Genomic DNA, 26,721 nt, shown 5'->3' with positions numbered 1-26,721 from the left:
CACCACCTACAGCACCCATAGATGGACTGACATGGGAAACAATGCTTTTTATGGATTGCTTTGCCCTAAGCTATCCCAAAGGGTACCTGGAAAAAGGCATCAGCCCTATCAGAGCACACACTCCGGACCTGAAAACACATCAAAGGTAAACAGGATTGTCAGGGTTTGCCATCCGCACATTTGTAGGAGAAAAACTTTGCCATCGGTGCTCTCCCACCTCTTGAATTACTGCAGTCTACCCCGGCTCCTCCTCTTTCCAAAGTTGTCTTCACACTCCTACTTCACTTTCCAAAGACCACACTGTCTTCCCGCTCTCCCATATCTCCCTGATGGATGACTGTCCCTGAAGCTCCTCCATCCCACCCCTGCACAACATCGCTCCCACCCTCAGTGCCCAAACACTGTCTTCTCAGCCTTGTTTTAGCTCTCAGCTCCTGCTCTCCCAGGGCACCTGCAAGAAGATGGACTGTCCTGCACAGCTCTTTCAAGGTCAAATGGAGCCTTGATGTAAGTGGGAGGAAAGGCTGAATTAGCACTTTTTGCTGCCAAGGATAGTTCAGTCTCTAAAACTGGGCTGGTCTCTGTGGTAACCAGAAGAAGGAGCATTTTGTAACAGGCCTCCTTCCTCTAATTCATTGCACCATGTTTCAAGAGTTGACCAAAGCCCGTGGTCCTGCTCAAATTCCCTGGAGTGGCCATAAGCCCAGCGCATGTGCAGGGTAGCTGGATGCACACGCACAGCAGCCCCACTATTATGCATCCTTTCTACCGTAGTACTTTCCCACCATCTCCAGCCACCTTTCTTGAATGCCACCATCTACTCTCTCAACTGGTATTTGTGGCCATGAGGAGGAGCTGGGCTTTGCATTCACCCAGATCCAGCCACTCACTCCCAAAGAGAGGCAGTCTGCATTCCTCCAGTAACACACCTTCCCCGAGTCCAGTCAGGATAGAAAGGACCAACTCCCCATAGCACAGAGTAAAAATAAAAGATGGCATTTTCATATATGTTGAGACAAAATTCACCAGGGAGCTGACACGTGTCCCAAGCAGCTGCACAGAGACAGTGGGAGCTGCAATAAGGAAACAGGGAACCATCTGTGGCCAAGCTCAGAGGGAAGTATGGGGACCCTCAAACATGCCCAGCACCTGCTCACACTGGGGAAGCTCGAGGGCCCTGCCCTGCCCCACGAAAGCCATAGCAAGCACCGCCTTGCTACACATTAGCTTTTCACATTTTACACATTTCAGAGCCTGAAAGCAAAGGTTGCTGCATTATTCTCACTCACTTTCTTTTGTATTATTGTTGTTATTTGCAAGGACCTCAAGAGGAAGCATGCGGGAAGGGCTGTGACCCTCCACTACAAAGCAGTGCCCAACAACCCTCTCTGCCTGTTGGCCTGCACTATGAAATGAGCTCCTGTTGGTTCAGGGCACCCCCAGAATTTCCCCACTTGCCCAACAGAGCAGGGAACACTGCTTTGCTCTGCGTCCCTCTGCACAGAGGCACAGCAAATACTATATGTTGTTGGAACTGGGGGAGAGAATAGTAAAGGCAAGATCTTGCACGACTGCAAGGTGCTCAGATACCACTAGTGATGAGTGCTGTGTGAGCCCTCCAAGATCCAACAGCCTGTAACTTTGCTACCAGCCACAGCACAATATAACTATCCCCCAAGCCATGTGTTTCCAGCCTAGCACTACTTGTGCTCATCAAATGATGTCTGTGTAGCATCATTTAACACAGAAAACCTGATTCAGTGATGTTGCAGCTAGCACTCATGTCTAGATGACCTACCTGAAGGCTGGTCAAACAATTTGCACTGCCAGCAAGCAAGGAAAGCAGCATGTAGCTGAGACATGCGCTTTCTTCACACTTGAACTTGTGGCAAAGATTTATAGATTGGGAAGGAAAAGCAGTGATGGATAGCTGCATACTGGCACTGAGTCACTCCACATCGGGTTGCAGAGTGCATTAGTGAAAACTGGACTGATGGTGCTCTCTGAATAGATGTCCTTAAGACAACCACGCTGGATGACAGGAGTGAGGCAAAATGGAGCCTAAACTTTATGCCAACTTGCTCAGGCTTTTGAGGGAGCAGACGCAGAACACAGCACTGCAAACAAAACCAAACGGAGCAAGCTGGAGCCACCCGAGCAGAGCGCAACAATGAAATCCACTTCCCGCCCCCTTCCCGCTGTCATTTAGTAACTATTTCCTCAGGGTTATCACAGGATAGATCTCGTTTTAATTGCCAAGTGAATTGTTTCAAGTCATTAGAAATGTGGATGGCAAGTGTCATCTCCACGGCAACACACATATCCCCCAGACCCATGCTCACACTGCTCCTGGGACACTGGCACAGGATGGAGGGCAGGCTCTCCTTCCATGCCACCACTGCTGGTACCTCAGTTTTGCACTGCTCACAGCCATGACATACGGGAAGGAAACACCTAGTGAACATATGCAATACAGGGAACAGCCTGTAAAACAGCAGAGTTGCACAAAGGAATCTGGATAATAATGAATCAGAGGCTGTGTAGCAATTTTAAAGTAGGAAACTGCATTAGAAAAAGCCTGCCTTTTTAACATCTATTAGTAGGAGTGTCATATGAGATGCAGGAAGAAACTCTTCTGCTGTACTTGGTGCCATAAGGTATTAGATGGAGTATTGTGTCCAGCCTAGGGCACCACTTTTTATGGAACATGTAGAAATACCATAGAGTGTCCCAGTGAAAAAATATGGGCATGGGGAAGAGCTGGAAAATGTGATTTACAAGGAAAGCTCCGAAGCCAGGGACTGGTTCGATGTGGAGACTTGTAAAACTAGTACAGTCTTACAAGTTTTACATTCTCTTATGAAGATGATGGCAACCAGCAGTGCAGGAAGTCCCTCAAGGGACTCAGTGCAGGAAGTCCCTCAGCATTTCAGTGCTGAGTACCCTACAAAGGCATTTCTCCCAGCTAGCTGGTCCAGCTTCAGCTTGAAAACAGGACAAACGCTGGGATCAGAGACCTCACAAGGCCTCACCACTGCCCCTAAGGAAGCCCTTGGCAAATCTGCATGCTGCCTCTTTGTCCAGATCCTGCTGTATCCTTGAAGAAGACTGGTAAAAATGAACATGACCATGCTTGTCATGACCAGCCCAGCCATTTCAACTACATCACAAACCATGCACTCTCAGATCTTCTGACTCCAGCCCTTCTGGCTGGAGACCTCCTTTCCCACAGGATGTCCTGGTGTCTCCTGGCCTCCAGAAACTGCCCTGAATTCTGCAGGTCCTTCGAGTTACCAATTTCCCTTCCACCTTCTGTACACTCACTGTACGATGGTTTAACGCAATTAGCTACAACTTGATCCTGCCTTCATGATGAAAAGTACAACTAAAGCCTTTAATCACTAGTCTTTTGTCAAATCTTGCAATGCCCTTTCCAAATTCACCCATCTAAACTTTTCAACAGGTTTTTGTATGGCTGAGATGATACAATTTTCCTTTACATCTGGTGTAAAAAGGACACAACCCAAGTCTCCTCTACTTCATTATCTCCAGGCAATGCCCACTGGCCAAGAGAAAACCTTCACCAAGATACTCCAAATATGGGTTTGCTGGGAAGCAGCTCTGACCATATCTTTAAGAGAAGCTGCAGTTGGAGTATAAAGACATAAAATGAAAGGAGATTGAAAAGATGTAAAGCCTACACTAGGCCAGGCAAGGAAGTGGTTAACTTGGGGTTCATTACAACAATCGTATAAATAGATGGCACAGGAAGTCTGGGGCCCTCAGAAGGAAGAGGAAGTGTTTTCCTTTCCTGAGCCAAGGAGGAACTAGGAAACTGGTCATCTGGTTATATTGCTTAAGGCCAATCTGTTCTAATCAGAGTGCCTTTAAACAGGTATTCAAACCCATATATAGGCATTTCAGTACCAGTCCATGAGTTTTCAAAGTTATGAAATTCTTGGAATACCCACCAGCTTAGATGGAGCTGAAAATCAGGTCATTCGGCTTTGGTGCGAAAGCCTGACAGGAACTTTTTTCCTTTTAGATTTGAAAAGAAATTTCTTAGGCTTCCCAGTTTGGAAAAAAGTTGTCTCCCAGACTGTCTTCTAGCTAGGAAGTTTAATGGCATTTTTAAATCTACTTTTGGCTCTCATGTAGGCAAGCTCTTATATTTCACTGAAGAGCTGAATGTAAGAGCTAAGAATCATAGAATACCAGGTTGGAAGAGACCTCAAGTATCATCTGCTCCAACCTTTCTAGGCAAGCATGACCTAGAACTAGATGTCCTGGTAAATTACTTTTTACAAGTATTTTAAAGCAACCTAGTTATGTTTCAGCTTTGTTTTATTAGAAAACATTCCTTATTTTTAGATCAAATCTTGTGCTAAGAAATTTCAGGAGCATTTCACAGGAATGGGATCATAGACAGGAATCACAGCTGGGAGAATCAGCCATTTCCCAAAATACAAGCCACCCAGGAATATACTCTATTTTGAATGCAACACCCAAGGCTGGGGAGAAATAGGGCTGACTATGAGTACAAATGGAGAGGAGTAAGTGTGTGGCTGAGGAAAAAGGGAATCCTGTGACATGGAGGGAAAGGAATGGACTTTAGTAAGTGGTTTGAGGTAAAGGAATGGACTGCAGTAAGTGGTTGGAACCTGCAAGCTGGCAGGGCAATGTGGATACTGGGTAAACCTCAGCTAGAGGGTCTCTGACAGGGGAACTGGGCTTGAGAGAAGAGGCAAGGGGAGGAATTCAGAGAACCTGGGTGACCGGAGCAGCACCTCCTCACCTTGAAAAAATCATATGGATTTTCAGGAGAATGGCACAGGGTAAATGCAGCTGTAAATTATATGATTTGATTAATGCTGAACAGAATGGAATGTGAGTAGTCCCTGTCTCCTCTGAGAGATGCTGAAGGCTTTCATGTCTCATTCTGCAAACGGTTTGGTCCTGATGCTCAAGTTTGTTTATTCATATCACTTCTGCATCAGAGACTTTTTACATTTAAGACTTTGGGTGAAAATCATGGAAATCAGAGAGTGCAGGAAAAGAGGGCTTCAGAAATTCTGAGAGAGATTATTCATGGAAGGAAACGAGGAATTGTAGTTAAACAACAACTAAGTATGCATTACATCTAGCTTCTTGCCTCCACTGATAACTGGGCAGCAGGGCACATCATGAGTTCACTTCCAAATTGTCTGGTACAGTGCAAATCTAGATTAAAATCTGAACTCCCTCCTGATTCAATTTTGGCCAAAATGACCATCTCACTTTTTCCTATCCCCAGTGTCATAGAAAAGACTTGGGAAGTACGATGCGTTTTGCTCATGCTCAGCTTCAAATGCATAACACATTCTATGTGTGGAATTTGAGCCTGGTTTGAGTTAACCTTAAAAAGATCCTGACTGACCTATCTACCACTTCTGATCTCTTCTGGCCCTGCAGAAGTTTTCCTCTATATGACCCCACACAGGTTTCATTCTGGCAGCCTGAGGATTGGCTGCGTTCACAGGTAGGAATTGCTCCCATGGCAGAACTGGGACACTTGCAAATTAAGAGATTCTGTTGAAGAGAAGGAATCTTGAAAGAAGTTCTCAGCAGAGTATAGCTGGCTGCCAAATTATCATCTCAAGTTCCTTCTGCAAATTCTACATGCTAAAGAAAAACATATCAGAAGTTCTGAAAGGTAAAGGACCTACGGAAGTCTTTTGAACCCGCATTCTCCCACATAAGATAGACACAGGTCATAAAAATAACATACTCAGATCCTACTTAAGGACCCCATTCCACTCTGCTCTGGCACTCCACAATTCATGTTAATTGCTAAATACCTAACAAACATAGTTAGACAGAAGACAGTAAGAACACCAAGCAATTATACAAAGCACCACAACAGTTACTTGAGGTAGTTCTTTGCACTAAATAAACCGTTCAAACTCTTGCCATCAAAAAAACACTTCAGCAACACAGCATATAATGATCCAACTTGTAGCACCAAGAGAAACCTCCTGAGCAAGGAACCCTTTCAGCATTTCTCCGTGTTAGAATAAAAAAGATTTGTAGCAACAACAAGCAAACAAGAGTACAGCTCCATGATAGAACATTAGGGACCGGTATTAAATTTAGCTACAGGGTGCAAGTCAGATGAGCTGGTGATGAATGAGCAAGGACTGCAGATCTATGGGAATCTGATGCAATTTTTTCTTGGCACTTCTAGTGTGTGGGTGGAATTTAAGGAAAAGTTTTGGAGTACGCTACTTCTAACAACATTTGGGATTTAATCACAAGATTTGTGCCTTTTGGTTTTCCACTGAAAAGCTTCAGCACTTGAAGTCAAATTAAAGTTTCCATTTTAATTTCTTCATAAAGGATCTATCTCCAGGAAATACCAAGACAAGCTTAAAAACACAGGTCCCCAAGACCTAGCAAGGCATCAGATGTAACAGTCATAATTTCTGAAGGTAGTTTATAGAGGTCATTGTTCTGATTCTGTCATTGCTCACTGCTGACGGTAGCCAAGGTGGGGAAATTATTGCAGGTCACTGATACCTGCTTCCCAGTGGAAATTCCCAAGCACCCCTCAGCTTTTCCCTCTACTGAAGGCAACAAACGTATCCCCAGGAAACTGAGTGGGGGGTTTAAAGTCCTGCGAGAAAGGTGAGGGCTGTCTACACTGCCTCTGCCTGCATAGCAGTGCAGGATCCCTCAGTTCGCATCACTCCTACGCTGTATTCCTAGGGGTTTCCTCTAACCTGTGCAGGCAGACAGTGGAGGATCCATGATCATCTCTCTGCTTTCCCTGTTGTCTCCTCTGCTGAATGAATCCCAGTTTCAGCAGACACCAAGCACTAAATGTGCAGAAATTACATAAAATATCCAGTGAAAAAAAGAAAATGCAGGATTGAAGAAGTTACAATTATTGAAGATACATTGCTGAAGCAAAGCCATGCAGGCAGAAGCTGCATGTAAAACAGGTGCATTCACCACATTATACTGCATAACTTTCTGGGATTGCATAACTAAAACCAATTAGCAATGCCCAGATAAGGATAAGCACCTTAGTGTTACAATTTCCTGTCTTCAGCCTGCAAAATTTCTCAGGCTTTAACCTACAGCAGCTGTTTTCTATTTTTCTGACACTAAGGGTGACTGCTTGTCCTTTCTTTCAAAGGACTGTCCCTTACTTTGTTCATTTACTGCATGAGTAAGACAAACCCTTACTCAATTAGAAAGAAGCACTGAGCCATGCCTGCCAGTTGAACAGAGAATCCAGCCTGCAGAAGCACCACCATTTAACAAAGGTTACACCAAACAAAAAACATTCCTCAAACCCTCTCCTTTTATGTTCTTCCCTGAACTGCACCTCTGGGATAAAAACAGCAGATGCGGTGTTGCACATTTTGTGTTAGACTTGGCCCCCCTAGAAATGGACCCAGCCCAAGTTTTCTGGTTTTGCATGTGGCATAAAATAAAGACAAACCTAGCGCCTCTGCGAACAACCAGTGCTTGCTGCATGTAGGTTCTGCTGTGTTCAATCCCAAAGAATATTTACATACTAAGACTTAAACAACACAGGTCCCTACACCCCTGTCAAGTTATGAAGAATGAGTCTAACACAGAACTGTATGGAAATTTTAATTCAGGCTTAACTGATCTGCTAACATATAGCTCATAGAGATCTTTGCTTTACTTTGCCCATGGGGATTGCTGAACCCAGCTGTGCTGCATGTTACCTTTTAAAATACTGGAGCAGAAAAGCTTTAGAGATGTGGGGTGTAACAGAAGGGAACTAAGTTATTATTTCAGAAGAGAAGCAAGATGAAAAACTCTGTCAGAAGTTAAGAACTGAAGACAAATAAGTTAGACAGCAGGGCAAAGACCTGAGAACAACTGAAAGCTGCTTTGTGACTTCATTCTCTCAGACGGACTCTGAAATGGCTGAATCTGAGCTATCTTTGCTAAAGGTTGTTTCATTTCCCTAAACCATTTTGTCATTTGAAATCAGGTCCTGCATGATTTGCATTTCTGCAGCAATTTGAGAAGTAAGAGTCTAAATTTCTGTTAAAACTTCATGAAACAGCTTCAACCACCAAAAGGTAAATTTGAAAAGCACTGGTGGAGCAGACTTTATTTACCTAAAACATGTGTAACCAGGACAGTACTTTCAATTGAACGTGTTGTTATTTAAAGGTGATTGTCTCTTTCTATTTTGTATTTATATCAGCAATAAGCTGAGCGCATGTAGTCTAGTGGTCCCACTGCCCAAGGGTGCACTGCAGTCAAGCGAACTGGAGCCTAAGTATTACTTGTGAGCTGCTGGATGAGTTGCATCTCTGCACGGGGAACGCAGCCTGCAATGATACATCAGCAAATCAAGATACATCTCTAAAGAAGAAAAGGAGTCACCCTGTCAGTAACAAGTGCAGAAACAATTTTGTACAGATGGTGATATTTGCCCTAAGACTCACTGTAAACAAATTTAGTAGCAGTGTTTGCCAAGACTCTTTCCCATCTTAAATGATCAGGACAAAAAGCCTCATACAGCACCAGCTGTATGTATTGGCTTCTCTGAGAAAACAACTCAAGACTTGCCTGAAAACAAGTACTTTTCTCTGTGACCCATCATGCCTTAACGCACTGAAGCAATAAAACCTAGTGCTTCATTACCGCACTGCTGAAAAGGAAATGATCTGTTGTCTCCCTGAAGACTCCAAATTCAGTTACAAAGCTTCATCAGAAGTCTTTGGAAATATAAAATATAAAAAGGATAAGACAACCAAATGGTTTCAACGTTGTGTGACTGATAGTATTAAAGCAAACATCCATTAAATTGATGCAAAAAGTAGAATATTTTCTTGTTGATAATTTTGGCTGTGTAAGTTTTCAATCGTTTTCCCCAACTGCCAGAAAAGGTTTAGAATACTTTAGAATCTTGAGAAATGAGAATGATACACTTGCCCTCTCAAGCACCAACGGCAGCTAATTTGAAAAGCCTATCTAAACAACCCTTCTTACAATTCTCAATCCATGGGGAGAGGTTGCTACTCCTTCCTTTAAAAAGCCCACAGAAACAGTTGATTTGGGATGGAAATGTCTTTAGGAGACTGAGGGGAGAGCAAGAACTTCCTAAAGTGTGTTTGCAGCTTGAAAAAGTCTGTGTATCATTGGAGGCTGAGGCTCCCAACCACTCATTCCTGTCCCACACACAAAGTCACTGGCCCACTGTTTTGTCCAGAGCAAACCAGATTGTGCACTCCAGCTCTTGTAGCAGGAACTGAAAGATCCAGCAGAGTGGGAAAGAGCTGCTGCATACATGGTTGTGAGTGGTCAAAGCCTTTTGAAAGGGTAATACAGTAAAACAATTATGCTTCTAGACCAATAATTGTTAAACTGAGTACTGTTTAACAGCCCTAATCTTCATCTTCTGAATCTCAAGCATATTTTGCTGCACCTGAAAGTTGCTTTTGTACACTCAGTGAGGATTACCTATTTGCAATTTTCAATCGTTTAAGTGTGATGAAGGCTTTATGACATAACACATTTATTGCAGGGCAAACTGTAAGAGAAATTGATGACATTCTGTGGCATTTTACTCACTGGAGTGAAATCTCTTCATAATGTGATTTTACTTATGGCATGCACTAGCTTTCAAACATCTGATTTCATTTTCTGAAGTTTGAAAAGCAAAATAATATCACTTTAACCTGATTTAAGCCATCTCTGAGTTGTGGGGTTTTTCAATATATTTTCAGGAAACTGGAAACATTCTTGAGGTTTCAAACTAGACAAAAGCTGGGTATGGTTTGTTTGTATGAAGAATTTTGTATACCAAGAGATTCAGTGACAGGAATGTGCATGTTTGAGGAAACACCTAGTTGTCTTATTAAATGCTGCTGCTTTCAGTTTGCCAGAACCTGTGAAATGCATTATATTTATTCCTACCTCAGATACAATTTCCTTGTACAAACAGATTTGCACAGTTTGCAGAAAAAGGAACTGCACAGATTTTGCTAAGCCCTGACTCCAAATTATTTTCAGTCCTACATATAAAGACCTTCACTCTGTAAAGTGTTTTACAAACTGATTTAAATCAACATTAACTCATACTGAAAAACATTCAAATTGGAGTATCTACCATTTTCAGTAATAAAACAAAGCTTAATATCATTAAATTATGTATTTGGGCATACTAGAAATGTGTTTCCCTAAACACACTTCAAGACAGTGCTCCTAAGTACTATCTGGGTGTCCCCTGGTCCCCTGTTTCCATCCAAGAAAAGTAATAACCCCAATTATACCTCATCCCTTCTGTCCCAATGCAGTACCAAAAGCACAGCAAAATTCCTGTGGTAGTAACTAGCTCGGGTGAAATCAGTTCTAGGGAGTAGGTGTCCAGCTGGTGTGTCTCAACACACCAGCATCCTTCTTGATGGGACACTTGGTTTCCTCCTGCCTTTTAACACAGAGGAAAGCCAACAGTGCCCAATGCCTTTTGGCTGCATGGAGGCATGCACAGGCCTCCCCTGTCCTCACTGGAGACCATGAGGTTTTGATATCAGTTTGAGCAAGTACAAAATCTTTACACAGCTGTCTGACAGAAGCTGTAAGGGACTGCAACATTGTGAATGGATAACCATCACCCAAAAGATTTTGCTTTGCATCATCTCCCTCTGAAACCAGCTCAAGTGCAATTTCCTAGAAGAAGGGTTTTAATCAGATATAAATAGATCAGCAAAATCCAAGGCACATCACAAAATCCTTACTATGGAAAACCTTTTCTTGGCCGCACATGTCAGAGCAGCACAGCAAATTGGGATTGCAGTGCAGTATCCAAGAGAACAACAAAAACCTTGCATCCTTCTGCAGAGGGCTCACAAAGGACTTGGTACTTCATGTGCCATAGCCAGATAACTGCCACTGCCATTGGTGACAACAGCAGTGACAGCAGGTATGCAGGAACTGACCAAAACCTAGGCTCTCATCAGACCACACAGGCAGGATGGCCAGCAGTGGGTCTGTGCTCCGAGAGCAGGTTGCCAGATGAATCTTCTGCTCCAAGCTCCACCCTGTGCAGCTCACAAGCAGAAGCCAGAATGAGTTCTGCTAAGAGGCAGGGACAATCTTGCCAAGCAGCTGATGCCAACATGCAGCCCTATCACTGAATGCCTTGCCTGTCCAGGGACAGAGAATTTTTGTCATTCTGGACTCTTTAACCAACCCATATGCAGACAAAGTACAAGTCCAGATGCATTCCCCAAATTGTCTTTCTAGAAATGTGCCAGAGAGGGAGGGTTTCAGCAGGAAACCCTTTACAGAGCATTTATCAGTTCTCCTACCTTCTGAGAGTACAGTGGTAATCTACAGCTTCAGTGTCAGTTGGTACAGTGACTCACAGCTGCTGGCCTGCTTTCTAACCGCTCACATAGCACCATTTATTTCCTGTTGCACACAGCCTCATATCAGACTAGAGAAAAATACCAGAAAAGAAAGGGAGAGCTAGACGATCTCTCAATGTAAAACAGCACTGCCAGGGCATCTACAGTTCTCACTGAAGTCAGCCAAAGCAAGTAGAGTCTGGCCATCCCTTTGGAACAAGTAGTAAGTATAAATGTACGCAGTGATTAAAAAGCCCTTGCAACAATGGTGAGTTTCAGTACAAACACAAGCAGTGCTCATGCTCACAGAGGTGATGATCTGGCACTAGAACTGTAAAATGAACATCTCCCTGCTTACCCATGGAGCAGAGCACAGGAAGACACATACACACTGCTGCTTTCTGTCAAGGAGCTGGGCAGCCAGGACAGTCCAGGAAGGTGAAGCGGAACATAAAAGACAGGCAGTCACTTTGAAAAGTGCGGATGTTTTCCATACTGTAACACAGGCTCTTACATGGTGTGAGAAGGCAGCAGCTCTTGCGATTCCTTCTCACAACAAAGTAATCCACAGAAATTGGCAAACTCTGGAGCTGGTCAGTTTTGCTCAAGGCTAAAAAGGAAAGGTTTATTAACAAACTGAAGGGTGTTGGAGTGTGTGCTGTGTGTCTGTGCTCACCCCCCACCCCCCCTTCCCCATTAATATAAAAAACCAAGGTGAAAAGTGAAAACTGCTTATCTGGCTTTTTTCAATAGTACGATCCAGGTTTTCCATCTGAAACACAATTTTTCTCCAACATCCCCTCAACACTGTGATAATTTCTGAAAAGCTCAAAATCAAAATGAAACGTTTCACCTGAATGCTTTTTCTTTCAATTTTCCATTTTGCTTGAAGACACAACATGGTTCCTACTCCTGCTCAAGCCAAGCTTTATTTCTGCTCTCTCCTACAAGGCAGCCAAAAGATACAAACACCATTCAAAGCATTATGGGTGGCTGAAGCCTGGATCTTTGGCAGCAGTATTTCAGGCAAGTTCACAACTTAAAGCAAGAGCTCAGCGACATGAAGAGAGCAGACTTAAGGGTAATACAAGAAAAAAACCAAAACAGGTTAGCAATAAGTAGAAGGAAGGAATATCCTTGCCAGAAGGAAGCAGCCATAATCGTGTGAGGCCTGAGCCCTGAGGTGACGGACAAATGTGTGTGGCTCAAGTTCTGGGTTGCAGAGTGGGAACATTATGTGGCTGAGCTAAAGTACCAGGTTGTGCCCATGGGGAGGCTGTGCCTTCCTCAGACTTATGAGGCCAAACTGTGCTGTCCAGGAGAAAACAGCACACGATTATAACATCTATCCACAGCACTGAGCTACCAAAAGCCTGTTCTGCAGATGCCCCAGTTTATGAAGGAGACTCCACCTTTAACGGCAAGCTAAAGTTGCTCCCATAACTACTAGGTTGACTCACTCTCTCTGGCTTTACCAGAGGCATCTTTGGTGACACCCCTGTTTGTGCAGTGTTGACATCTGTCCATCATGCTATCTCCTCCCAGCCTTCACACAGAGTGGCATGAGCCCTTGATCCTGCAAACAACCTTTGAAATGTTATCTGATAGACTATGAGCATAAACTAAGATGCAACCTAGCTGCCACTGAGAAATGACTGATTGTGCAGCAGCTAGATTGCCAAACAGCCCTCAGATAGCGCAAGTTGTGAACGCCTATTTGAGATGAACCAGAAATCTAGAGAAATCAAATTCCACACGGTTTTAGAAATTATACCATGCTACCCTGTACCCATCCACATTCACTGACCAGCCAATACCAGTGTCTTCTTCCTTCTTACCACCTTTTGCAAGCATCCTCACCCATGAGGCAGTTTATACTCTTAACAGTGACCTTTTAACAATGCAGTATAAAAAGGCAGCACAGGATAAAGCATTAGGAAAGGCAGTACCAGTTTTTCAACGGCAGCTTTTGACCTCACTGCTTTCTCACACTGAACTCAGCTGTAACAGGAATCTCCTTACCTGACTGCAGCCTGCCGAGTCTGGCAGCTTAAGGGGGCTCTCTGGGCTCTTTAACCAACAGAGACAGGACCTGCCAAGGACAGGTTAGCCCACACAGATCAGCAACTTGTTTCTTCCCCACTGATTACAGAAATACAGCTCAGCTTTGACTCACTTTGACTGCTTGTCTGAAATGAGAGGGGATGAATACAGATGTATAACACATCTTCTCATCCTGGTAGGGTAGCAACAGACAGCTATTTGAAATTATTTTTGGTAACACAGTGCTCAGACTAGGACCAAGTTCCCCATTTATGAAGTGGGGACAAGAGTACTCCTCATTGAGGAGATGCTGACAAGGAATTCAGAATATGCAGTGATGAGGGTCATACTGACACCTCAGCTAGCTGTGTGGATGCTTTAAGTGACAATATAGGAAAGTTTTACCTTATGTGAATCTGGGTGCCAATAACTGGCCATAGATGCCTGCCTTAGAAAGACAAATTTAGTATCTTTAGTTTGTCTCCAGTGCTTAGTTTGATCTTGTAACCCTCAAGGACTCCTTTGCTCCTCTTCGTCTCTTTGCACAAACATTACTACACTCAGCTAGTCCCCAAACTTTCAACAACTCCACAGTGATTATGCCTGCCAATTTGAGCAAGGGAAGATCATCTTTGTTTTTATAGAAGTTAGGTACTCCAGCTGTGACTGGCCCAACAGGATGAATGAGGAGCAGTTGATTTCTAGTCTTGTACCCCTGCTCCTGGATTTCTGCATAACTTTTTGCTCTCTTCCTGTCTCAGCTTCTCAGTTCTCAGTGTTTTACTACAGTGAGAGTCTTCAGGCTAACAGGCATAAATTGATGACTAATCATTCTTAGCCTAAGGACAAAGATCTCTACTCGCTCTTGCAGATCCTGTGTTTTAAGGTGAGTTTATTACTCCTGCCCGCCTTCCTTAAATATACTTTCACCAGCAGGATGCCAGTTTGGTTCACCCAAGCCAGGCATTTCTTTGTCTATATTTTGAAGTCTCAAGTAATGGAAGGAGAAAATTCAGCAGTCCCAGAAAACAACGGGGAAAAAAATCTATTTATATTTAAAGAAAAAAGGCTATAACTGCAACCACTATGTCCTGATACATTTTGGGGGGATACCAGTTTGATTCCAGATATGGCAGGCAAGAGGGATTCCTGACTATGCTATGTGCTGACAGCTGGTACAGACGCAGCAACCCAATGGCAGATCATGTAGCATGCCACAGAATGCTGGAAAGACATATGCAAATATATTTTTCTTCAACCTGAATGCACAAACATGCACCTCTGAATGCAAAAATACACAACTCCTTGTGTGCCACCTGTGCTTGAGCAGCTGATCTAACCATGCAAGAAATGACACTGAGCATTGTTCCACCAGTACGGGCACAGGCTCTAATTAACAAAGAAAAATGAAATCTGCTCTCCAAAGCTCAAAACAGTATGAAGCAGCTTGCAACTTTAAAAGCAGAAATAGTCCACAGAGTGGCAGTGAGAGTGCTGTCATGTCGAAAGTGCTGTGTATGGATATAATACATTGATGGCTTTCTTGATGGGGCCACATCTTTGTCAGTGACATGGACAGTGGAAGAGCTGGTTTGCTGGTGACATCAAGATGTGTGGTGCAGTTGACATTTTGGAGGGAAAGGTTGCTATCCAGAGGGACCTGGACAGGCTGGAGAGGTGGGACCATGCAAATCTCATGAGGTTCAACAAGGCCAAACCAGAACTTTTCCTGTTCAGGTTTAGAATGGCTTTACACTGACAGAAGGAAGATTTACTTTAGACATTAGGAAGAAGTTCTTCCCTGTGAGGGTGCTGAGGCCCTGGTACAGGTTGCCCAGAGAAGCTGTGGCTGCCCCATTCCTGGCAGTGTTCAAGGCCAGGCTGGACAGGGCTTGGAGTGACCTGGTCTAATGGAAGGTGTCGCTGCCTGTGGCAGGGGGTTGGAACTGGATGAGCTGTAAGGTCCTTTCCAGACATCAGTCCAGATCTGGGCAGGAAGACAACTTTGTTAGCTTCTGGAAGGAGCACTGTGCAGTCAAGGAAGGTCACATTGCACAATTACAGCCTATATTTGTAACCAATACAGCCTAATTGCAGGACTTGGTATTGAATCTTTCTTATGCTTTATTGTTATTTTCAATAAACCCAGCAATGAGAAGCATCTACTGATTACTGTATTAACACCTGTCCTAATTCCATAGGATTAGTCGGCTCTCTTAATGGATTAAAAAAAAAAAGTTAAACCTCCTTCCTATTCAACAGCTTTTATGTCCTTGCACAAGAGAACTATTCTGGCCCAGCTGGAACAATGTACCAGGAACAGCAGCCAACAACAAGAGGCTGTTTTGCTCTGAGCCTCAATTACAACTCTCGCTCCATCTCTCCTGCCAGAAGAAGCCAGCCCCCTTCTTCTGCCTCTCTCCTACCACTGGCATAAAGCAGCACAAAGCGGGAGGTGTTTGTGTCTTCTAAACATGATCTAACAACACACTTTATTTAGCTTACTCCTAATATTCAACCTACAGCTCCTGGCAACCCGGCATACAAAGGTATTCCACCACAATCCCTAGGCATCCCACAACATATAAATAAGAGAAATCCCTCACAATCACAGCACAGATCCCAAAGGAATCTTAACAAATTGGTTCAGGTGTACTTCTAGATTATCATATTTCCTTAACAGATCTAGTAGATGTCAAGAGGTTTCATTCAGAAAGATCCCATGGAGTTCTAACAACACTGTCTGGATCCAGCAATAGTCCCTCACCAGAGAGCACGAGGACACATTATTCTTAAATAATACCCTGCAGAATTTTCTATGAAGAACTGGGTGACAAGGTGAAGGGGTGTGTGGTGAGGAAAGCCTGTGCTGACAGACATCAGCCACACCTTGTGCTTTTTCACAATCCTTGATCCAGCATGACAGCTGCCCACTGCTATCTCTACCATTAGAATGCATCATCCTACTAGCATAATATGCCAAAACACATTATTTAGGACAATAAGGCTGAGATATATCAGATGATGGAGAAAAAAATTGAGCATTCCTACAAATGGCCTGCAGCATGCTATGTGGAGCCAGCTCAGAATGACAAGTTATTCATTCCAGCCAAGTGCTGACCCCGTGCTATTAGCCCACAGAGCCTGTACAGGATTCTCTATGTGGTTTTGCCCAGTGCTCCGGGAAGATGGATTAGCTTTGGTGACATGCCACAGCAATGCATACAGAGCCAGTGTCCTGCTGCCAGTTTCTCCTCTGAAACAGCAGTGCTGTGGCAAGTGAGACAGAGGTAATTTGATGGCTCTGTGAAAACCAGCTGTAGCTGGCAAGGACAAGTGGGACACTGCACTGATTCTGATGGCTGGTCCTGGAGCAGCCTAGAGCCTGGAGTTGGCCTTGGTGGCAATACAACCATGTGTGTGCAGTTGCATCTGAGTGGGGCTCCTAAGAACAGCCTAAGTCTGAGCCACATGAAGATGCATCTTGAGGGAGCCAGTCTGTGTGTAGGCAGCCAGGACACACAATCCACAATTCTTATCAAGAGCCCACAGTGGAAAGCAAGCTGCCCACACTCAACTGCTCTCACTGACCTGATCACTCTGGCTTCAGATACACTGCCTCTTTGGTGCAAAGGAAAAACTGGTGTCCCTAAAGCACATCTGGAAATACACAAGTAACATGGTGACCATGAGCTGTACAAGCTGCATATGGAATTGGTGTAAGTCTGTATTTCTAGTGAGGGAAGCTAATTGATATCTGAAATGGGAAGGAATAAACATACATCCACTCTGAATAGCAGGGCAGACTGGGGCATGTGAGTAGCACAGTCATTTCCATTCCATTTTACAAGGAATGCCCATGCAGCATTGGCTGTGCTAAGAGGGTAGGTAGGCTATAGCCCACACTGCATCTGAATAAATCCATGCACACTTTTTGAGGCTGGAAGAGACCATGCCTCCCAACCCACCCCAAGTTTCATTATCTATATTGAGAAAACAAGGGCTAAGAAGTGGTTCATGAAGGAGAAGTGGCTTGTTTGGGATCCTAATGCAGGTCTGAAACTCCTGCCCTCAATCCTGATACCTTCTGTATACTGAGACCACAACTCAATATGCATTCTCTGGGTGCAGGTAAATTGTACTGCAGTTCTGGATCTGAAAAGATCCATGATGTATTGACAAGAGGCTGCCTTTAGAGGAAAAGGTATTTCATGGGCTGAGGTCCTCAGATATATAAAACATGGTAGTGCCACTGAGTTGAAGGCACACACAGTGCTGATGGCCATAGCAGCAGACCAGAGACTAAAATCTCCATAGCAGTGGAATGGAGACTAGCACTGTGCTGGCTGGGAACATCAGTTTAACTCCTTGTATCCTTTTTTCTCTTGGTGTTAGAACTACTTAGTAAAAAGCAGTGGGGTCTTAGGTGCATCTCAGTGGTACCAAGAGATACGTGGCATGGCTTACCTGGACAATTAGCTTATTTTCTTTATCAGGCAGAATTCGGTAGGTATAAACGCAATTCCGGAACCTGAAACACATCAAAGGAGATATGGTTAGATCATGGCCAGAAGGCAATTGCACTGTGGCACCCCTCCCCATGAGAAAAAGTATTGGAAGCTCCCAAGACACAGAGGTGGCTTCATGCACAAGGGTTTTAAACATTTCTCTTTCTTTCCCTGGAGTCTGTGAACTAACACAAACCTGAAGTGTTCGTGGTCATGAGACATGTCTGCAGATGTGACTGCAGAAAGTGCTACCAGCATCAGCCTCAGAATGAGTTATTCAACTCTTCTGGCTGGAAAGAAAGAAAACACCAAATGGCTCTAGCTGTCAGGAGAGTGGGCGTCTCAGGAAGGAATAAAAAAGCAGAAATCCAAAAGACACAGGGCCAAAATCAGCACTGAATGAGTAAATTGAAGGGCTAGTATGTGCATTACTTGTGTTGGAAAAATCCAAATAATAGACTTCAGCTAAATCATAGATAGACAGCTAATTGCTAGGCACATTCTCATCCTGACCATCAGCCTGAATGAAACCCCATCTTGCTATCCTGGTGCGGATGCACAGTGCACGTGTGCATCTGTGTATCAGCCATAATGAATATTTTGTCCCCAATAAATTCAATTAGATTCTTATTTAAGGGGGGACAGGGATATGGGGTGTGGAGGAGTCCTTTGCCCAGTGCCCAAGGGAAGGCTGAGCAGTGCTGTAGCATGGTGGATATTACCCAAGAAGTATTGACTAAAAAATACATTTTTTACCTTTCTCCCAAGTAAAAAACAGATTGATCAGATCTTTCATATCACCTGCAAAGCACTCTGTTAAACACACACTATGGCTTTAAGCCAATAAACAATGCTGGTTTCAACCCCTTCCTCTCAAAGGAAAACACCAGAATCCATTCTCAGAGCTTCCTTGGCACTAAGAGAAACACTGCATTACCTGTGGAATTGTCATGAAATGTGAGCTGAGGTCAGTCCCCCACATGGGGAGACCGGGCAAATCAATAAAGCACCATCTCTTCTACAATTACACTGTGAGTCTATTCATCATGTGCCTTTTAGAATCACTCCATGCAGGAGAGAAATTACCAGGATTTTAGGCAGCTTTATACAAGGAGTCACAAAGAGCAACTGGGCATTAAAAGAAAATATTCTTAAATCACAGCTTAGTTTTCCCAGGGTGTTTGGAGGATTTTGCCATGTATCCACATGAACCTGTATCTTTTGATGGCATTAATGCAAAAGACACAGAAGAATTAGAACTGCTCCCAGAGCTCAGTACCACTTCATCAAGCAGTACAAAACCATTTCACAGGCATCTACTCATTCACACATCTGAGGATCTGGTACAGAACTGGAAGTCACGGACATAACTCCCAACTGCTTTGGCTACCCACAACACTGCTGATTTCACCAACCACATGGCAATCAACACCAGATGAGAATATGCCCCAAGGAAGGGCAGAGGGTTTGGTTTTATCTGTCAGTGCAGTTCTCTTACACCATTTCCTTGTGCTGATATGCAAACAGGGTCAAGCAGAACTGCTTATGCAGCTGACAGAGAAAAGTTGTGAGTGTATAGACTATGAAACTGATTAACAAACCAGCTCAATGGCTCTTGTGTCACAAGAGGACCCTCCTTGTTACCTTCACAAAAAGTGCCCCAACACACAGGCCTTACGAGACTGCTGTCGTAAGAGAGGTCCTCAGCTTAAATCTCTTTACAGAGCTTTAATGTGAGGACAGGTAAGACGAGGGGAATTGAAAGGGCTGTTGGATGAGAGAAGCAGGGAGGAGCACTTCCTAGAATGAAAAGCAGGAATACTCTTTTGCAGTCCCTTAATGTAGTGCATATGGACAGAGAAGACTGGAACTCTTACCCCATTTCTACCCTTAGGCTTTCTCTCCATGGCATCCTGACTGTCAAGTTATGTGGTCCCAATTACTGTCACATTCCAGGTCCTCCCTAGAAACTGGGCTGAGTTCAGAATTGCTCAACCACTGTTCAGGATGCCTATGTGGGGGGTAAATAAAACATCAGCCTCAGCTTAAACATGTCTGCAAGTACTTTATCATCTCTCTGTACTCTCAATCAACCAGAATGGGGAAACAGGACAAGGCTTTTGTTTCCTCTGTCCTCTCCTATTTGTATGCACAGGTGATGATATACATATTGGGAGCCCCTGGAAATCCTAAACAGGACTACAGTGCTCTCCATGATGCTAGATGCACCATGAGAGAGGCTGTCCCCACAGGGGGTTGGAAAGGGCATCTCACAGGTAGTGTCCTCCGAACGGGATCCCAAAGCTGCCCCTAGCCTTTAGAGTCATCTCTGGAAGTGTTAATCCTGCAGCCATTCACACGAGCCACGAACAGCAGATCCCCTGGAGGAATGACACCAGCGCTGTGAACGCTGAGCAAGCTCTTGTTGATTTCAGATCCAGGCATTCCCTTCCAGGTAAGTTAAAGAGCCCGTTTCTTGACAATAAACGGGCAGATCGGACGACCCATGCAGAGAGAAAGGAGGAGGAAAACGGCTCTGTTTCTTGCCTTTTATGGGGCAGTGCCCAGCGGAGCAGAGGACAGCAGCGCTGGGGGAGGAGCATCCCGTCTGCTTCTGCTGACCGCTCAGGGCTGTGCGAAGTGAAATGCTGCTGCTGCAAGTTTCAGAATTAGCAGGGGAGGGAAGCCCTGCAAGTACACCTCCCCCCTTATTGTCTGTATTCTTTATAAACCCTGTTTTCCTAAAGCAGCTCTTCTATAAAGTCACCATTTCATTTTATTATAGAATAAGTGCTTTTACTGGATTTTGACTCATCTGCCCAATAAATATTAGAGGTTTGTAGAATATGACAGCTCTTTTTCAGAGCAAATTTCATGGTTTTTTTTTTGCTTTCCATGTCTATACACAGTTGACACTTTCTCACTTTCTTTTTGGGAAAACACTTTGCAGCTGGGCTTTCAATTCCTCCTGCTCATTCTTTGTCTCCAGTCTCTCTGTTTTTTAAACAGAAGTGACTGAAGAGCTCAGAATTCAAGCACCTTCCAGTCAGCAGCACAGCTGAAACTGATACATCTATGAGGAAGTTTTCAGCTTCAGCAAAGCTAACATTAGGAGGGACTTATTTAACCCTTTCTTTTCACAAGCTAACTGCAAATCAGCATAAGCTAAAAGCCTGTTGAGAACTTGGACAGAAGTTGGTGACAATTCTCAGTGCAATTATTACTAGCCCTTCATCAATCCAGCTGCTCTTGGCTGACAAGGCTGGGTGCTCCCCATTCCTTTAATCAAGCCATTCATGTCAGCCACCTCAGAATGGATTTAAGAACATAACCTTTGGCTCCTGGATCAGAAAATCCTGGTCATGATATTGTTTCTATTTCCTGATCCCATGTCTCTCAAGTCACAAAAGGCTTTCAAAGTTGGCTGCATAAACATTTACAATGGAAAAACTTATGCAGATGCATATTAATAGACATTCTCGCAGCACCTTCCCTTTCCATAATCCCCACCATCACTTGGTAAAATATTTTGTGTACATACTGGTTACAGGTCAAATCAAAGGTGTCATACTAAAAATACTCAATGGAAGCAACAGTCTATTCTAGTACAGTGTTCCCCAACTCACAACTTGGGCCCTCTGCTCATGCTACATGATTGCTCCTCCTTCCTCCTGCTTGTCCTGGCTATCTATCTACAGACACCCTTCTTTCTCTGCTCCCTCCAGAAGGACACAACCCTTCCCCATGTTATTACAAACACCTCAACAGGCAGACACGGAGGCCCCCTGCTCTCTGAACCCCCCATCAACCAGCCACCCATCCCCAACACCTACACTCACAGGGCAGTTACCCAGCCCTGCGCTTGCTGCAGATGACTCCTCTGCAGCAGCCAGGGCTGTCACCAGAAGCCTGACCTCAGAGACAAGCAGTTAGACCAGAGTTATAAACAGCAGCACAGCCGTTACCATCGCAAGAAATAGACTCTCAGAAGGAAACTACACTGAGAAACCTGCTGGTAGTTTAACGTGGGGTTAAGGATGAATTCTGTTCATCTGATGTGCAACGGCAGCAAAGAGGAGCCTACAGGCAGACTCTCGTGGTATTTCCTAAGCAGAGAGAAGCTGTCTTAGCTCTCTGCAATGCAAGTAAAATGCCTCATACTTCACACCTACTGACTTCAGTCTCCTCTTATTCCTGCCTCTAGGAATAACACCTGCCCCTCACAAACCCAGGGCAGCAGGTCTTGCTCTGGTTCCTATCCCCAGCCTAGAAAGGGAAGCATGGACAGGGCTGCCAGCACTTCTCTCCCACGTGAAATATTTACCCTGTGAGCATCACCACTGTGCCAGGCCTATCATGCACAGCTCCAGCAGTTATTTCAAGCCTTTTAGCTGAATGGAATACAGCACTGTACAGGCAGGTGTATCAAACACTGCCCAGAGAAAATAAAGTCCTAGCTGGGTACCAAGCTCAGTATTTGAGTTGTTCAATGTAAATACCTGACCCAAGCTGTTAACAAAGAGGCCAAGAGGTTATTTTTTCTCAGAGCACAGCCAGTCTCTTTGATTATTCTCTCCTTTTGAACCAGGGGCAGGAGTAGCGTGAGCAGTATGGTAGTGAAAGAACATTGTTTTGTTCAGCCTGGCCCTGTTCCCAGCCCTTCCCTTCCCTGTGGCCCAGTCAGGTGAAACCAGCCATGCTCTGACAGGGGTTTCACCTTCCCAGTGGCCACAGCAACTGTTTGTGCTGGGGAAGTACAGGAATAACACCCTGCACAAGTGGGGACAGAAGTGTCCGCGTGAAGCGCGCGTTGAAAAGCTGTACTTACAGCACGCAGAGTGCATATGCCGAAGCAATTGACTCACTGGCCCGCACAAGGAAGCTGCCATCCTTGCCTACTTTGGAGAGCAGGTCTTCGGCTCTGGAGCGAGTGATGTTGCCGTGGTACCAGCATTGATCCATTGCTGGAGCTGGAGGAGACCTGAATGCCAGTGCAGGAGCTGCCAGAGCTGGCTGTGTGTCTGTGTGTAACGATCAGGCAGCTTCAGCTCACCAGCTTCCTGTTTCAGTAGTACAGAGAGGGAAAGGAAACTCAGCCACGGACAACTTCCTCAACTCAAACAGCTCAGAGAGTTGAGTGTGACATGTTACTGCAGCTCCCGCTCTCCCTCTTCATGCTGCTGCTGAAGCGACTAGCAAGCCCATGTTACCTGCCTTTCCCTCCCCCTTCGTGTCCTGATACTCCATATCACAAAGTCCCAGCTGGGAATGTCTTCTACTCCCCACCAATTCAGTGCCCCAAGCTTTGGTGGCCTGCCATCCCATGTCTGATCTCTTGCCAGACCCTCTGAGTTTCCATCTTTTTCCTGTCTATATCCTACCCATAACAGGTCTCCATGGGGATTAAATAAACTTCAGATTGATCAGGAACACACTGTGCATTAGGATACTTAGCACTGACTGCCCCATTCCTGACCAAAGCTCCCTGTCACCTACTGTGAGATGGATTCAAAGATCATTCTTCCTCTAAATCCCCAAAGATGCGATGGAGCAAAGCTATGTCTGACAAGCTGCATCAGGGTGGGGAGAACTAAAGCTTTCACTTCCCTTCTCTTTGTACATCTGCCCCTCCTCTGCAGCACTCTCAGTGCTGCATCTCCAAGGCAGAGCAATGAGGGGCATGTCTGCAGCAAGCAAGGGCACTGCTAGGGGCACTGCCTGTATGACAGATTTGGTTACCCTGTACCTCCAGCCACTCTGCTTTTGCAGGCAGCAGTTCTGCACATCCACATTTGATCTATAGCTAAAAGCAGCAGCTGAGCAGGGACTACTGTCTGGGACTCAGAGTACAGAGGGGAGCTCCCAGGAGAGGCACAGACAGTGCTGGGCCTATGCAACACTCACCTCCCAGAGTGCTGCCCCTGTTCACAGCATGGCAGGGGAGAGCAGCTTATCACCAAACTGGGAGAGACCAGAATCTGTGGGTATCAAGAGAGTGAAGCAGTACAGCCCAGCATTTGTTCCTGCCAGCCTTCGTAGTGCTTTCAGTTATCTAGACATCTGCTCTGCGTCCAGCTTAATCTCTGCCACTGACATTCAGCTGTGGGCACTGCAATTCAAAACTGTGTGGCCAGCATGGTACCCTGCCAAAATGGCAGAACTGCAATGTGCAGGGCTTCCTGTCCCTGCTGAGTAAGCACTGTCTCCAGACCAAAATTAGCTCAGCTGGACCTGCCCTTCAACTGCACACAGATTCATACGGTGCTTTAGGAGCCAGACTCCCACGGATTCAGGTGCCTGAATGGAGTCAGATGCTGAATGCCATGAAGTGGTTTTGCCTGGACACCAGCTGTAAGCTCTTGTAAGCTAGAGTGGTTACAAATCCTATTGTGTTCACCAAGAAGAGTGCTGCATATGGCAAAGGGATTGTGCAGCTCCTTTGACAGTCCTGCTTGGCCATAATGTGCTGCTAGCCTCACCTGTACCAACTTTGGGATTTCTGATACTTAAGAGTAGCTTCTCTGGAGCACAGCTGCAGCACGAAGCAGAACATCTCTGAATGTCAAACCACTGCTTGACCTCACAGTGTTTTCCGTGCAACAGACCCATATGGGGATACAAAGTGGACAGAGCTGCTGAACAACATGAGTTTTGCTGAAATGAAACTGAGAGCTTCTGATGTACTGCAAGTTAACATAAGGTAACAGATAAGTACAAGCCCTAGTCAGACATTTGAGACTGATTAGCTGAATACTTAACTTCTATCCATCTCACCACCAATTTACCACCAGTTTTTAGCAAGTTGCTGCTATTTCCTTCACGTGTGAATCCCTGTCCAGCCACACACACGTCCTTGAGTGTATGGCATCCAAAGTGTATCAAATGTATGGGATCCAAACACGTGTGATGATTGTGGCAATAAGATATGAGAGCTGGTTTCTGTATTTCTTGGTCGTAAAAAAAAAAGCACAGTACAGCTCCAGCTGCCCAAAAGGTGAATCCCAATCCCCTAACATAAACATGCCATCCCTAATGGCTCATTTGCAACACTGCCTGAAGGGGAAAATGCATCTGGTTTGTTTCTTATGGTTCTGGCATGTGAATTCTGCAGTGCTGGAGAAAGACTGATCCATGCATGGTCAGCAAACAAGTTTATACATGTTCTCAACTACCTGGTTCCCAAAGGCCTGCAACAACTTCTTCTGTCCCACACAGAGACAAGAGGCTGTTCTGCAGGAGATAAGCATTCTTCTTCTTTCCTTTCATGCCTGTGTCAGAGAAGACTGGTGAGTGGACCTGAGGAAGGAGAGATTAGAGAAGTTATATAGAGGAGAGCTAAGCGTTTATCATAGGCAGCTAGTGCAGTGTTCAGCCTGCACCAGTAACCTGCCAGGTGATATTATACGTGTAGCCAGCACAGCCCTACTGTTTCCACAAGGAATAGGATGTGCTTCAAATAGACCACACTGTCATCCCACAGCCAGGACAAAGCATGATGTAAGAGCTACACTTGTAAAACAAAAGAATAGCAGGTACATCAGTCAGACAAATCCAACCCAGCTCAAAAGAAGCTTTTAGGTAACTGCACCAGCAGCAGTATTCCCTTTAAACTTATTTGAGAGAATGAGGCCAGAGACAAAGAACTGTGACACATTTTGATGTTGGATAATCAAAAATTGCATTTCTTGCAGTCTATGGACAAAGCAAACATTATTTCCCTTCACGTTAGGGTATTATTCCAGGCTGTCTCTCAGACATTGCAATAAATACTTTATCTAAATTGGGTTTGCTACAGGTGCCTAGGTAGTACAATACCAGCTGGCTGCAAACTCACCAGCCTGCCCAAAATCAGTGGGTAAACACTGTCTGTAGCATCATTCAAGATGCACAGTGGCCACCCAACCACCCCCTATATTCCCAGCCTGTGCACTGTCAGATGAGTTCTCAAATATGTGTTTTCATGTCACCAAACAAAAGGATTTCATAGTATGCCTGACAAGGGAAGTCTGTAGGACAGCAGTTAGCTTTGCTGAAGTCTAAATACAACATTTCCTCATTAGCCAACAGGATATTGGCCACAAAGGTGTACTTAGACTCTGGCCTACATCTAAAGAGCACATGAGTAACACCCACAAAGTACTGGTTAGCTGGGCCACTGTGTGCTACTCCAGCCCAGTATGTTACTGACATGCTGCTTGAGAAAGCCTTGGCAAATTACAGGTGCATTGTGAAGGCCATGAGATCTCTTCACTCCCTTGGTACCTGCAGTCTCCAGGTGCCCTGAAACAAATCTAGATGAAAAAAATCAGAGCCCCTTCTCCCACTATCCCTGAAAGCTATCAGCAATAAAAGGCAAGAGTGGGGCCACAGATCTAGCAGAGACTCACAGATATGAGCAATGAGAGTGCTAAGGATCCTATTGGACCTGCTAGCATTCCCCAAAGATGGACATGTTCTGAGTGTTCTCTGGAAAGCAGGTATTTTTCTCCAATAGAGCAAAAAAAACCGTATTTTTCTTGGAGCCATTCTACATGTGCACACATACAAACACAGCACACAGCAAACAAGCACAGTCTAGTTCATAGAGCAGGATTTTGTCCAGAGGCATGGGTAAAGCTTTCCTTGCTCCACCTTCTCTGACATGTTTCCCTTGGTACCCTTTCATTTCTGGTCACTCCCCTTGTCTACTCAGGGCATAATGCCTCCTTTCAAATCACACCATAGCCACAGAATCATCTCTCTCACCATAACTGGGGCTGTGTCCTTCAGACACCTGCTGAAAATCTGTC

At 44.8% G+C, this 26,721-nt stretch overlaps 1 protein-coding gene across 3 annotated transcripts in view; it reads right to left on the bottom strand.

The window, feature by feature from the left end:
- The window catches only part of INPP5D (inositol polyphosphate-5-phosphatase D), a 53,176-nt gene extending 30,165 nt beyond the window's left edge, over window positions 1–23,011 (bottom strand). For 2 of the 3 annotated variants that reach the window (XM_062606566.1, XM_062606567.1), the window contains exons 1-2: window positions 22,761–23,011; window positions 17,892–17,955 (exon numbers count right to left, since the gene is read on the bottom strand). In XM_062606566.1, the coding sequence (XP_062462550.1) occupies window positions 17,892–17,955; window positions 22,761–22,894 (198 nt within the window). In that variant the 5' untranslated portion in view covers window positions 22,895–23,011. Of the gene's footprint in view, window positions 1–17,891; window positions 17,956–22,256; window positions 22,283–22,760 lie in introns of those variants that run through there. The other variant, XM_062606568.1, reaches the window with a different exon arrangement.
- Window positions 23,012–26,721: the final 3,710 nt, after the last annotated feature.

This window comes from Pezoporus occidentalis, unplaced genomic scaffold, assembly GCF_034315485.1.
Source record: "Pezoporus occidentalis ecotype Australia unplaced genomic scaffold, CSIRO_AGI_Poc_V1 ctg97, whole genome shotgun sequence".
In the NCBI taxonomy this organism is placed as follows: Eukaryota; Metazoa; Chordata; class Aves; order Psittaciformes; family Psittacidae; genus Pezoporus; species Pezoporus occidentalis.
The sequence above is the reverse complement of the archived record's forward strand: the minus strand, read 5'-3'. Positions and strand labels throughout refer to the sequence as shown.